The sequence below is a fragment of the Leptonychotes weddellii genome, chromosome 5 (assembly GCF_054177405.1).
Source record: "Leptonychotes weddellii isolate Sample4059 chromosome 5, ASM5417740v2, whole genome shotgun sequence".
NCBI lineage: Eukaryota > Metazoa > Chordata > Mammalia > Carnivora > Phocidae > Leptonychotes > Leptonychotes weddellii.
In genome coordinates, this window is record NC_138373.1 from 66,249,184 (window position 1) to 66,264,089 (window position 14,906).

Genomic DNA, 14,906 nt, shown 5'->3' on the forward strand with positions numbered 1-14,906 from the left:
GAGATACTATCATTAAACACATCTTTTAGATGAAAAACCTGAGGCACAGGTCACAAAGCTAGTGAATATATTAGGGAGACACAGTGTGGTATCAGAGCCAAAAGAGACTGACAGGTACGATCAGAAAGAACCAAGTAGTTTCTTTCTTTCTTTTTTTTTTTAAAGATTTTATTTATTATTTGACAGAAAGAGACACAGCAAGAGAGGGAACACAAGCAGAGGGAGTGGGAGAGGGAGAAGCAGGCCTCCCATGGAGCAGGGAGCCCGATGCGGGGCTCGATCCCAAGACCCTGGGACCATGACCTGAGCTGAAGGCAGACGCTTAACTACTGAGCCACCCAGGCGCCCCAAGAACCAAGTAGTTTCAAGCAGGAGTAAAAAATTGGGAAAAGATCAAAGAGATATCACATGCCAACAGGGATGGGAAGATTTATTCCATAAATGATATGACTTTAGCTATTTCAATCTTCAACCAGACTGTCCTCTCTATCCCCATTGTCACACACAAGAGATAGGAAACTGTTTTCACCCTAACCTGCTGGCATGTTATGGGCAATGTTCAGAACTGACAAGGGTAAAGGAACACTCTTGTGCAAGAATGAAATAGAAGAACCTAGAGGAAAACAGCCTTACAAATTTTATTTTATTTTAAAGATTTTATTTATTTATTTGAGAGAGAGAGAATGAGAGACAGAGAGCATGAGAGGGAGGAGGGTCAGAGGGAGAAGCAGACTCCCCGCTGAGCAGGAAGCCTGATGCGGGACTCGATCCCGGGACTCCAGGATCATGACCTGAGCCGAAAGCAGTCGCTTAACCAACTGAGCCACCCAGGCGCCCCAGCCTTACAAATTTTAAATGGGCATTTCTTTTCCCTGATCTTCAACACAACAGTAAAATGACCCAAGTATATTAACAAAAAGGTCAAGTATACAAAGATTACAAATGTGCCCAATAGGGGCGTCTGGGTGGCTCAGATGGTTAAGCGTCTGCCTTCGACTCAGGTCATGATCCCAGGGTCCTGGGATCGAGTCCCGTATCGGGCTCCCTGCTAGGTGGGGAGCCGGCTTCTCCCTCTGCCTCTGCCTCTCTCTCTGACTCTCATGAATAAATAAATAAAATATTAAAACAACTACAACAAAAGAAAAACAACAAAAACCCCCACAAATGTGCCCAATAAACCTAAGAAAAGATACTGAACTTGTGAAGAATGATCAATGAAATGCAAGTTAAAACAACTTTATACCTATCAGACTGGTCAAACTGGAGACACCATGTCTAGTTACTTGTACCATCATAATAGTCCTTCACTCTGTCTCTATCTCTCCTTTCTCCCCTAATTCATTAGCCCCTAGTTGGTCTTCCTACTTTCCCTCTTGCCCAGGATGCTTACTTAAATACACAGTCTGACAACTCCCTTGCTCTCATGGCTTTTATGTTGATACCCCCAAATTCTTTTTTTTTAAGATTATATTTATTTATTTGACAGAGAGAGACACAGTGAGAGAGGGAACACAAGGAGGGGGAGTGGGAGAGGGAGAAGCAGGCTCTCCGCTGAGCAATAACTCTCCCTTAAGAGATACAATGAAGAAAACGGCGTTTCATCAATCTCTTACTTATCTTGTAATGACAAGTTTATTGCACATTAGTATTGGGCCTAGTTTCCCAGCCCTAACAGATATCTAAGAGTAGATTTAACAGAGCAGAAGTAGGGCGCCTGGGTGGCTCAGTTGGTTAAGCGACTACCTTCGGCTCAGGTCATGATCCCAGAGTCCTGGGATTGAGTCCCACATCAGGCTCCCCTTGCTCTGCAGGGAGCCTGCTTCTCCCTCTGCCTCTGCCTGCCATTCCCCCTGCTTGTGCTCTCCCTCTCTGTCAAATAAATAAATAAAATCTAAAAAAAAACAAAAACAAAATAGAGCAGAAGTATTTGAGATAGCATCTTTAACTGTATGAAAAATACAAACCTTAAAACCCCAAACCCCTGCCCTGCATGGCTCTGGAGCACTGAAAACTGGAAAATCATTTGTCTCAACTTTTTTAAGAGTCGGCTCTATACAGTTCCACCCTGTACAGAAATGTAGTAGCAAAGAAAATGTGTATCGAGTTAGGGTCAAAACAAGGAATGAGGCCTTATCAGGAAGATCCTTTATTCATCTACACAGATAAAATTTTGCTCCAAATGTCTGTACATGTGAAATGTATCAGAGAGCTGTTTACTTGGCAGTTATGGTGTGAGGGAGCCTAGAAGCTCCATATTAAAAATTATGCTACTGGTTATGTGAACAATAGAAGATACTCAAGTGGTAGAAATGTAGTAAAATCTAGCTTTAATTTGTTAGGCAACATTTTACCAATACTGCAAGAGGCTGTTCTGTAAAAATAAGAAAGAAAGACATATACGGAGAAGAAGAAATTCTACACTTGATTATGTTAACTGGTAGACCCAGGAGTAAGGGATATAGATTTGTCAGAGTGAAATAAACTCAGGGATTATAATAAAATTAAAACTGAACTGCAGAAGAAGCTAAACACAGAGCTGGGGAATCCATTTGTAAATACCACTGGCAAATGATCAGTTTTGGTTTGTTACAGAAGACACGAAACATCAGTGCACCTGGTTAATTAGTTCTTTTTACATTAAATATGTAGTAAAATCAGGATTACTCACGTGATATCCCTTCGTTGATAGCAGCCCTGAAGCAGGCAGGCAATCAGGTCACTGATAAACTCTACATCATCTCTGTGAAGAGCTGCTTCTAACTCCTGAGGAGGAGGAGGAGGAGAGAGAGATTGAGATCAAACACAGAGATTTCTTAAAATCCACCTGTCCCAGCTTCCTATCACCCACACCATCAACATCACTCTCCAAGCCACTACAGGGTCAGTGTAGCCAAATTGCCTGCCATGGATAAACTATGCCTTTCCTCCCACAGTTACTGCTAGAAGAACGAGTTCAACTTTTTGTTTTTCCATGGGGTTTATTTCTCCCATTGCTCCATTCCACTTTTCTGCACACCAGAAGAAACACACGTATATCTCTTTTTATAAGTCAATGCTAGCTACGTAATTATCAAAGAGCTTAAGTTATTCAAATATGCTATAATGCCTTCTACTTTCATGGTAAGAGAATAAAGTAGCAAATACATAATTATGTATTATGTATACTTCATTCCCCTAACAGTTCTAACAGGTAAACCAACTGCAATTGTTTTAAAGAACCACTATTATTTATCGAAAAAAAGCACTGGTAGTGAGCAATATAGCTAGCAATTCTTATTTTGAGGCTGCTACAACCTAAGTGACTAATGATGGGAGATTGCTAGAACTGAGAATAATCTTACATCATCTAGAGAGATGTGAGGTAATGTCTATGTTAATGGTTTAATCCTAGGTGAGATGTATTTGCTTTCCTTGGGATTCAAGCAGACAATGCCAAAGATTTAGCTTGTCTTAGCACAATATTCTGAACAAAGCTAAGCTGAGAAGGAGCTATTGGGATAAAAAGTGACAGTGGGAAATTTTAGGAGATCTTATTTCTCTTTTCAATCTCCCATTCTAAACCAGTATTTTCTAAGATGATGGAATCTGTTCTAAGTCATCAACTCTTGGGATACAAAGTTTGCCCACACTGTTTCAACCAGGATGCAAGCCATTTTCCAAGGGTCTACTCTGCTTATGGTTTGACTGGCTCATAACCATATCTATAAACACAGAAAAACCAAACTTTGAAGGCTCATGTTAATGGTTCTGAAAGCATGAGGTGTGCATATGAAACAATGTCTGACCTAAACACCAATTACATGGCAAGTGCATACTTAACGGAGGAGTCTGCTGCTACTATAAAAACATTAAAGTTTTTCTAATTGTAATTCTGTAAAATAATTTTGTAAGTTATTTTAATGGTTCCATTTGTTATTTTACTTTATAAAATTCCCAAGTTTGTAAGCATTCACTCTAAAACGTGTTCTAAAACAGAGGTGCCTTGGCGGCCCAGTCTGTGAAGCACCAGACTCTTGGTTTCGGCTCAGATCAGGATCTCAGTGTCATGAGGCGGTGCTGGGGAGGTGGGCTTTGTGCTCAGCAGGGAGTGGGCTTGAGTTTCTCTCCCTCTGTCCCTCCCCCTGCCCAACCTCACACGCTCTCTCTCTAAAATAAATAATTTTTTTTTTTAAAGATTTTATTTATTTATTTGACAGAGAGAGACACAGTGAGAGAGGGAACACAAGCAGGGGGAGTGGGAGAGGGAGAAGCAGACTTCCCGCAGAGCAGGAAGCCCGGTGTGGGGCTCGATCCCAGGACCCTGGGATCATGACCTGAGCCGAAGGCAGACGCTTAACGACTGAGCCACCAGGCGCCCCTAAAATAAATAAATCTTAAAAATAAATAAATAAAACCTTCATTGGACAAAAAACTGCTAAGCATACTGACACAAATAAGCAAAATACAAACTACCCTGAGGTGGTTCATCTGAAAAGGTTCATACTGCCTTAAAAGCCCAGGTGAATGAAACTCAAAATTCAAAGACAAGGCTGAGGCTTGCAAACATTTGCTTGCCTTAATTACAAACTCGGGAATTGTAACACATCTTAGCAATGGTTCTTATTCTTCTATTAGTTTATTAATTTCTGTTGGCAGACTTAAAGAAGTCTAGTTAGTGATTATCCAGAAAAACAAGAAACTCTACCAACCAGAGATAACAAGGATCTGAACTATAATTAGCCAGAATTCATTCATTCAACCAATATTTATTGGGCACCCACCCTATCTAAGATAATATAGTACTGCCTAAGTGCTGAGGAGCTTAGTTTAGTTTGGAGAGATTAAGAGTACAAAAAAGGATAGACAAACCAACTAATGAGCACTATTAGGTACAGAAACGGTGCTATGGTGCAGTGGGAACTGAGAAGAAAAGGACTCCTCCTGGCTGTGGGAAGCCTAAAGAGACTCATGAAGACCGTGGCACCCAAGATGGGAAAATCGTGGCGGCGTGACAATGGGGGAAGAAGCAGGGCATAACCAGGTGCACTTAACAACGGGAGCAAGGGCACTGAGAGGATAGTAGCTTCAGTTTAACTATTCTGTAGATACTAAGAGGGGAGTAATGTGAGCTAAGATTGATAGCTGATATGAATACTGAGCTAATGAGTTGGGCTCTTCTTTGGAAGACAATGGAGATTCACCACAGTTATTTTTACTGAGGAGAGGCACAGTGATACTAACTTAGCTGCTGTGTGTAAAAGGAATTCTAGTGGTAGGGGGTGTGAGGTGGGGTTAAACATAAGCAAGAGCCTGGGAGAAAGATTCTGAAGGACTTACCCAAGGAGAGAAACTGCAGCAATGGGAAACACGAATTCAAGATCGGACAGAAGTAAATGTGATGCAAAGCAAGGGAAAATTTGAATGGTTCATATTTTAAGCTTGGTCAGTGGGCAAGACTCCAAAGCAAACTGCAATTATAACAGAAACCGAACCCTTGAAGTACAAAGTCCCAGACCAGCTTGTTTGATAGAGGAGACAGAATTACTGAATAGCAGAGCTGGAAGGTATATTACAGATCACAGTATTTCAACTCTCTCAATTTGAGGATAAATAAACTAGGCCCAGGAAGGTAAACTGACTCCTGCTGTACTCAGCAGAACAGTGCCAGGACCAAGTGAAACCCAGACCACCCCATCCAGGGCTCTTCCACAGAGTAAGCTGCTTCCTACTGGCCTATGTGCTCCAGGCTAGAAAGGCTCTAACAGCTCTAATAACCCACCTCCATCACTCCCAACCAAGCCCTCAAATGCACCATTCTCCCTAAACAGAAAGAAATCCCTCCCCTCCTCCCTTCTGCCAAGCCATACTGTAGGTCCTTTACATGAAAAACTTTCATCTATAAAATCTTCCTAGCTGAGGGATGTCTGGGTGGCTCAGTCGTTAAGCATCTGCCTTCCACTCAGGTCATGATCCCAGGGTCCTGGGATCCAGCCCTATATTGGGTTCCCTGCTCAGCAGGGAGCCTGCTTCTCCCTCTGCCTGCCGTGCCCCCTGCTTCTGCTCTCTGTCTCTGACAAATAATAAATAAAGTCTTTAAAAAGTAAAATAAAATAAATAAAATCTTCCTAGCAGAGTTCCATTTTGCTGGTTACTCCAGCAACTCCTTCAACACTCTATATGTTCACATACTGTTACACATTCCCGCTGGAGTTCTGTCCTCCTCATCAATGTAAATTAAAGAGCACTATGTAACTCCTGATTAAAGGTGCTATAGTCAGATGCTTCCTAGTGTTTTTAAAGAACAGAGGTACCAAATTAAACTATGATAAAGGCCACATCTGAAGAGATAAGAACTGGGAAGGCTTTACCAAAGACAGTCAAAGAGAAGTTTACCACAGATTTCTGGAAGTATGCCAAGATTCCTAGAAGCCACAGGATACATGTGGATCACTTTTATTCAGTAGTAATTTATTTAAAACATTAATTTTATTAAAGTCCTATTACAGAGCAAAGTGGAAAATCTGCATTAATTTTTAAACTGAGACTCCAAAAAAAAAAAAAAGAAAGAAAAAAAATGTCACTCATATAGGAACAATTAAAGCTCTACTATGAATTCCCTTTCTTTTGCATCTCCTGCTTCCCACCAGACATTCCCTTGTGGCTTAGGTGGAAATGCTTGACACGAGTTCTAGTTGTCCAGTTTATACCTACAATATTATCTTCTGAAGAGGCAACAATAATAATAAAATATAGCAATATTTACCTGGCAGATGCACAGTAAGGCAGAGCATGTGAAAGTTCATAGCATGTGTAGAAAGTACCAAGGACTCTCCCCAAAACGGAGAGGGTGGTTAGAGAATCGAAGACAGGACAGGCCTGTTCCTTAAGGATCTTCACACTAAAGAGTGTGGACTTTACTTCCATATACAATCAAGTCTGGAGAAGGAGAGTGAAATGATCAGATCTCTGTCTCAAAAAAATGACTGGGAGGGGTACCACAGGTGGGGACCACGGGGGCAGAGTCAACATCACCTGGAAGCTTGCACCTCAGGTGCCAAGACAGACTTACTGACACCAGAATCTGCATTTTAACAAGAGCCCCATTATTCATATGCATATATAGTCTGGGAGGTGCTATTCTGGAAGATAAAAGGTCAGAGTCTGAGGTAAATAAAACAGCAGCTGTGGGAAGAAAGAAGGGGAGGATTTGAGAACATGTGGAAGATGATTAAGTGCTGGTTTAATGAACAAAAGACAGAAATATAATTACCAAAAGAAATGAAATAATGCCATAGACCTAAAATGCTCTAAAACATATAAGAAACGTCAAAAATGAATTTCTGACATAAGGATGGAATTAAATCCTTACATTGTAACCCCAAACATACTCAAATGATTTATCTCAAGAACAGCTAAAGCCCCTTGTTTATCTAAAAACCCTAGCATTAATATATGATCATAATCACTATCATGCAGATAAAATGTGGTTATCAGTATCTATGGAATTTACAGTTCCTGCCTCAAGCTCTGAAACCCGCTGAAAGGACTGAAGAATTAAATGTAATTCAGATATCCAGGTAAACCACTAAATAAACTACTCTAAATACCAGATTAGTCGTCACTGGTGGGAAGAGTGGGTCATTTGGTCCTTAGAGAAGAATATCATTTCTGGAAATAAATCTATTTAGAATGTGAGGACGTATCATGATTAAAGTGTTCTCCAAACAGTATCAACTGCCAACATCCTTTTATTTCTGCTCCCTGAGAGTCATCAAGTAGAATTACAGACAAATTAGAGTAAAGCAAGTCGTTCAGGACAAAATAAACACAGACCTACAAACATTAAGAGTGGTATGGCCAAAAGATAAGATGTCCTTAAACCCACATTCTACTTACATTAGATTATGAATTTTCAAGTTTGAAATTACTAACATCTTGTTAACCTGTGGCAGTTAGCAGAAATCAAAATTAGTAAGTCAATTTACAATTAGCAAGTGTAAAACTGTTTATCTTAAGATACATGCCCAATAGTTGTATAGATTTGTATAACAAATCTGTATTTTCTTCAACAAATCTAAGGTAAGTTTTTATTCCCTATCTGCATTTTTAAAAATTCCCATAGGTGTTGGGAGGCAAAAGACTGGATGGGAGAGCAGTATCGATACTGATGATGTTCTAATTGTGATGGATGCTATTTTCACAGATGGTATCACTTATAAATGCATAAAGCAAAACATTCATAGACCAATGATGAGAATGTGTCATGAACCAAAAACAATGATTAATAAAATCCGTGAATCTGAAATTTAAAAAAGAAAAAGGAAAGACAAAATTGTTTCACTATATTTTCTACCTGCCTCAGTAACCAGGCTTCATTGGTGATTCAACCATAGTTTTCTTAACATTATCAGCAGAAACTGGGGACTTACCTTAATTTGAAAAAAAAAAAATTAAATGCTCTTGTTCAATACTCAACTGTGATGGACAGGCTAAAGAGGACTGGTAAAAAACTTCTCCCCAGTGAACCTAGGTTTGCTTTTCCTCGTACAACCATGATCTAATGAGTTAGCAACTGGGGAAAGTGGTTACATAGAAAGATAGAATATCAGAGATGTTGGATCAGCTTTTTCAAGGAGAATTGAGCAGGCTTGAATTGTTCCTCAAATGAGACAAGTATTGAAAAGAACTCTGTTATTTCCAAATAAAATTCAACACCTCGCCTTTGTCTACCATTTTACCCATGGAATATAGTAAACTCGTAAATCAGTAAGAAAATGGGCCTCAAAATATAAAATTGCTTTTCAAATGTATTTCTATAACATTATGCTTCATAAATCAGCAGCTATCTAGATAACCCACCAAAAAATATGCAGGGCCATGGTAACTTGTAAGGTGACAAAGTTATCAGTAAACTTTTCCCGTCTAGCTCAGCAGAACTTAATGCAGAATTGGTAAAGATTAGAATGAAGAATAGGTGATAAACCCCTTGGAGAGCAAAGCTCTCCCCACCACCTCCCCTTTAGTTACTGTTAACCCCAGCAGTTGGTACCAAATGGATAAACCAAGGCACACTAATATAGGCCTGTTTTCACCCCATGGTGAAATAAGATTTTGTTTTTTTAAGATTTTATTAATTTGACAGAGAGAGACAGCGAGAGAGGGAACACAAGCAGGGGGAGTGGAAGAGGGAGAAGCAAGTCTCCCGACGAGCAAAGAGCCTGAATCGGGGCCCAAGGTCCAATCGCAGGACCCGGGGACCATGACCTGAGCCAAAGGCAGACGCCCAACGACTGAGCCACCCAGGCGCCCCGGTGAAATGAAGATTAAGAATGTTATAGAAAAACAGCAAAAAAGAAAGGTAACAGGAAAGCAATTTTAATCCTGCTGAACAGAAGAATTGGCTTATCAGTTAAAGAATTTTCACTTTAATGGGTACAGTTTCACATTTGCAGGAAGAAAAAGTTCTGGAGCTCTGTTTCACAACAGTGTGAATATACTTAACACTACTGAATTGTGCACTTAAAAATGGTTAAGATGACGAATTTTATATTGTTTCTTACAACAGTTTAGGAAAAAATTGTCCCATTAAAAGTATCTACCACCAAGGATTTTGTAATGATTATATGCAGCAATGCTTATAAAAGCCAGTGGAGCCTAGTGCAAGGTAAATATTCTATAACACGCTAATACTGCAATTGTTTCATCTTCCTTACAATGAAAGTATGTGGAAAAAAGCAAAGACCGAAGAGATAGAAAGTGGCCTTTTCAAAATTCAGAGGTTTCTGAACAACAGAAATTAAAATCCTTTTAATACATGGCCTACCGTGTTCATAAGCCAATAAAAGCCAACAGTTCTCCAAGGAACTATTTGGAAACCCAGGTTATTCAAAGCTTTACTACTTAGGCCTTCAAACCCAGAGCTTAGAGTAAGTCTTAGAAGTAAGGCACTAAGGAATACCCTTCTAAAATCCCCCCTCCCTACACCACCCCCGCACTTTCTCTCCGCCCCTTTTGTTTTTCCTTTTCACTGTGGGCACTGAGCTGTGAGCACAGAAATCTGAACTTTGCCAAGATGCTCTGGGACAGAAGAGGAAGGGGTGGGTGGGGTGGGGGTGGGGAGCAGAAAACTCAGCAAATCAGCATAGAGAAGGGAGACCCAGTCCTACTGCTCCACTGTAGCTTCAGAGAGTAGCTGGAGGGAGTAACAGGATTTGTCCTCTTTGCAGCTGGCGTCACAGCTCATTAGGGACAAATCTGTTTAACATCTTTCCACCTCCTCCACCCTCAAGAACAGGCAGCGGCTGCTCGGAAAAGAACTCAGGACTGAGCAAGGGGAACAGCTCCAAACTCTGATTGGCAATGAGAGAGAAATAGGGCCTTTAGCATGGGTCGTCGTGGAAAAACGTTTATTTACAATTCTTTACTTTAAAAAGTCCCACCTGCCTAATAAACAAAGATAATTTTCAGACTGGAGACAGTCAAATGGCACAGAATGAATATTACTAATTCCTTTAATGTATAACAACCACCTACTTAACACCTTTTCTTAAATAACATTGGAGGTAGCTCTTTATTGTTGACATGCTTCTAATCTCCAGAAATTTTCTTTAATCTTTTGCTAAAGAAGGCGGTATAGAGAGACAAACTTTCTTTTCTTCAACTTCCAAGTAAGGATCAAGATCACAGATTTGTACTACTGCCATTCAGGCGTAATAATTCCTTTGAGTTTAAGGAGGGAAAAAAGGCCTCAAGATAAAAAAATCATATATGCTGTATTTGATTTTAGAAGGTTACAAATCTTCCTGATTTGCACAAGGACCAACTGCAATGCAGTGTCTCAGTAAAAGATCTGGGCTTCTCTATAGGACCCAGAACCTCACTAACACAAAGGAGATGCAAAGCAGGCCTTCCTGAAGGACTATCCCAGCTGCTTTCCAAGAGAGAATGCCTGGAGTGTGAGCTTAGAATGCATGAAGAAATAGGCACACTAGCCTCCAGAAGGCACCCCTGACTTTGGCAGCTGATGCTTTCTAACTTGGTATAAATTAATTTAATCCCAAAGGCCTGCCCCATGCCAATTTAGACTGTAAAGTATAAATCAGCTCGAGTGGGTATAATGGTGAGGGACCTGAAACTGGCTATTATAACACTTTCAGTTGGCCAAGCGATTTATCCCAGGAGTCCCCAAAGGCCAGCAGGTCTGTATTGCTGCTTTGCAGCAACCATACCATTCCTCTCAACCGTCCATGAAACAGCTGTGTCACTGGCTATGCTGCTGGGCAACAGAAAGGAAACCAAAACAGCTTCTCCCCTCAAATGACTGCTACCCTAAAATATTAGGTTAACTAGAAAATACTAATTATACCAATAAATGTGTACCTCTAAAAGAACATGATTTTCTGAAAACACATAAATTATCAAAACTGGCTCCAGCAGCTTAAAAAGAAAAAAAGAGGCTCAGAAGTTTCATGGCTATTCTCCCATTATGAAAATGCCCATGATTATATAAACAATTCCTGAGCACTGAAAAAGTTGGAAAGCTTCTCAGTACGTTCTATGAGGCTGGAATACTGGACAAGCATAGCCATGCAGACAAGAAATCTGGAAAAGCAGGTTCTTGAAAGACCAGAGACAACCTCAGATATCAGGTCAAGTCGTCTAGACTTCATTACTTACAACAAGGCTTTCTAACTACGGTTTGTGTGTTCCTGAGGCTCCACAGTGTGTGGCCAGAAGACAGGAAATTATCAGTTTAAAAATGGCACAGCTTCTAGAGAGTCCGTTTTACTTTTTTTGGTTTGTTTGTTTTCACTGTTTTACTTGTTGTTGAGAAGATGTTTTTAACTTAAACATTTGCATGAATTTAACACGTGGACTTCATCAGAGAATTTATGATTGGAGCTACTTACAACTATAGCTCTAGGTCTGTGAGATTAAGCAGTCCTCATTCTCTGTCCTTAGGAACTCACTACTGGATTAGTTCAGAGTTATTTTAGGGGAGCCATTAAAGAACAGGGAATGCTGACTAACACATTGTTTAGTAAGAGAGATTAGAGGATGAGAAGATTCCTGATCTAGTCCAGGGAAGAAGTGATGGGGCCAATACTAGAAAGATGACAGGGCAAATGCACAGGACGAGGTGACAGGAGAGGAGTTCAGAAAGAGAGTCAGTAAGATTTTGCAACTAATTGTATATGGCTAAAAAAAGGACAAAGAAATTTTAGGTAACAAGTTCTAATCTACCCCAACCACTGGAAAAATATTATGGTATTTTAAATTGGTAAACAGAATTAAGGATGATAAAGGTTGAAAAGTGAATGGAGGATGGGGGCAGTGGGAAGAAACAACAGAGACTTAATATTCAAAATAAGGTCCTAGAAGCTTTAAAGTGGGAAATAATTTTGTAATGTCTGAAATCCTGTTGTTCATATTGATTGTATACTAGTCTCCTATGTGAGAGTGGCAAAAACGTACATACACAGAAAAATTTATAACTTGTGTTATAACCTGTGTGCAGGAAGGTAGGGGTCCCCCTGAATCAATTCAATCAGTTCAACATAATATGGACATGTGACAGTGGGATGACACACAATGGAAAGGCATCCATACCATCCTTAGACATACTATGTGCCAAGCTCTGTGTTAAGTGCTGGGGACGCAAAGAGGAAAGTAAGAACCCTACCTTCAAGTAGCATAAAATCTAGAAGTGGGGGTTGGGGGGGTGGAACAGACAAAAAGTAAGTAATTTCTATTCAATGTGATGACTGGCACAGCACAGTGCTGTGGAGATAAGCAAGCAAAGACTGAAAGATGGGCGGGATGCAGCCAGTTCACACAAGGGTAGTAGGAACAGCGAGGGTCTCAGTAAAATGCAGGTTACCTCAAAGAATGAAAACTTAATAATGACCTGTGTCCAAACCCCTGGTACTGCCTAGTGCCTCCACAGAGTAAGTGGTCACATAACGTTCACAGAGATAACTGAAAGAAATTAGCTACTGGGAACAACTAGTCTAAAAGATGAATGTGTGTGGCATGCCTGGGTGGCTCAGTTGGTTAAGCATCTGCCTTCAGCTCAGGTCATGATCCCAGGGTCCTGAGATCAAGTCCATATCGGGCTCCTGCGTCTGCTGGCTGCTATCGTGCTCTCTCTCTCTGACAAATATATAAATAAAATCTTAAAAAAATAATAAAAAATAAAAGATGAATGTGTGATTGAAGAGTTTCAGAAACGCCTGAAATCCAATCAAAACATCTGGAAAGGCAGGACAAAACTAGGAGTAACCAGGGTGTGATTAAAACTAAGAAAATAGTATTGAGGGGCGCCTGGGTGGCTCAGTTGGTTAAGCGACTGCCTTCGGCTCAGGTCATGATCCCGGAGTCCCGGGATCGAGTCCCGCATCAGGCTCCCTGCTCAGCAGGGAGTCTGCTTCTCCCTCTGACCCTCCCCCACTCATGTACACTCTCTCTCTCTCTCTCTCTCATTCTCGCTCTCTCAAAATAAATAAATAAATCTTTAAAAAAAATAAATAAATAATAGTATTGAAATCTTGTTGGGGAAAAAAAGGGGGATGTTACAACTAAAAGGGGATATGCTATCTATAATGGGAAAAATGTCCCAAGGTAAAGAATTTGGCGGTGTTTATCCAGCCCAATCCTGAGGGAGAGACACTGATGATACCTGGTTGTGGGGCAGGAATATTTCATCAGGTATCTAAGAAATTATTCCCTCAAAACTGATTCATTCTCTTCTGATTCTTACCTCCTTGATTAGCAATAGCAAGTGGGTCTTGGTATTAGGAAGGTGGTGTGTGTTCAATGGCAGGTGGGAATATAATGACCCATGGTAAGATACCTATAGAATTTTAAAACAAAATGCAGTCTGCGATTCTGGACCTACTGAAATTGTTAAGTATTTGAACCTACAAAACTGAGGATCAGAACTGGTCATCTGAAAGCACTCACAATAGAGCAAGATATAGATTACATAGAAATGAGAGTGCACAGATTATGTTTAGAAAGGGAACACCTTAGAAGCAAAGCTGGCAAACAGATATGATTTTGCTGGGCTAAGGCAAAGATTTTTCAGCAAAATTCTCTCATTAAAGAAAAAAAAAGATTTATCTTGAATGTAAATACTTACCAAGTTTCTTCTACTTAAAAGACACTCACTCATTTTACTTTTGGGTAACAGAAATTAGGGAAGAGACAGTAGCCTGAAACAACCTCAATTGCAGTTTTGGATACTTACAGACGTCAATTGATTGAATTTATTTTATAAAGAGGCAAAAACCTTTACAACAATTCAGTAATGCTCTGGGGGTGTGATCTCAATTGCAAGTGTTAAGTGTAATTATAAAAATCACTTTAAATAGAAATACATGTGTTTATGTTATAATAATCATGAGCAACTACAGAGCAACTGAAAAACCAAACTATCCTACTATTAAATGAATACCTAATTGTAACTTGGGATAAAATTTTCAGAAAACACATCAACAGCTGATTCAGAAACGTAAGATAGAAGCAAGGCTAAAAACTGTACTTTCAAGTTCTTCAAAAGTGGTTCTTAGTTGTTTTTTTTAAGATCTTATTATTTATTATCCCAATGAGCAGGGAGCCTGCCGTGGAGCTTGATCCCAGGACCCTGAGATCATGACCTGAGCAGAAGGAAGACACTTAACCAACTAAGCTACCCAAGTGCCCCTCAAAAGTGGTTCTAATGATAATGAAATAATTATTTCTGGAAATAATAATGGATGAAGTAATTATTTCTAAATTTAAAAATTCAAATGTTAATGTAAAATCCCTAAGATAAATTTTCCAAATAGAACTTTGACTATTTCACTGCTGTTATTAGAAGTTTTATACAATATGATAAGTCAATACTCCCAAAGTTTCATTGAATCATCTCATTGGGAAATGGGGTA

The 14,906-nt window shown here is 39.9% G+C and overlaps 1 protein-coding gene across 6 annotated transcripts in view; it reads right to left on the reverse strand.

Moving 5' to 3' along the window:
• CECR2 (CECR2 histone acetyl-lysine reader) overlaps positions 1-14,906 on the reverse strand; it is a 173,133-nt gene that overhangs the window by 64,482 nt on the left and 93,745 nt on the right. For all 6 annotated transcript variants that reach the window (XM_031019326.2, XM_081820907.1, XM_081820909.1 and 3 more), the window contains exon 2: positions 2,669-2,763. In XM_031019326.2, coding sequence (XP_030875186.2) covers positions 2,669-2,763 — 95 coding nt within the window. The remainder of the gene's footprint in view (positions 1-2,668; positions 2,764-14,906) is intronic.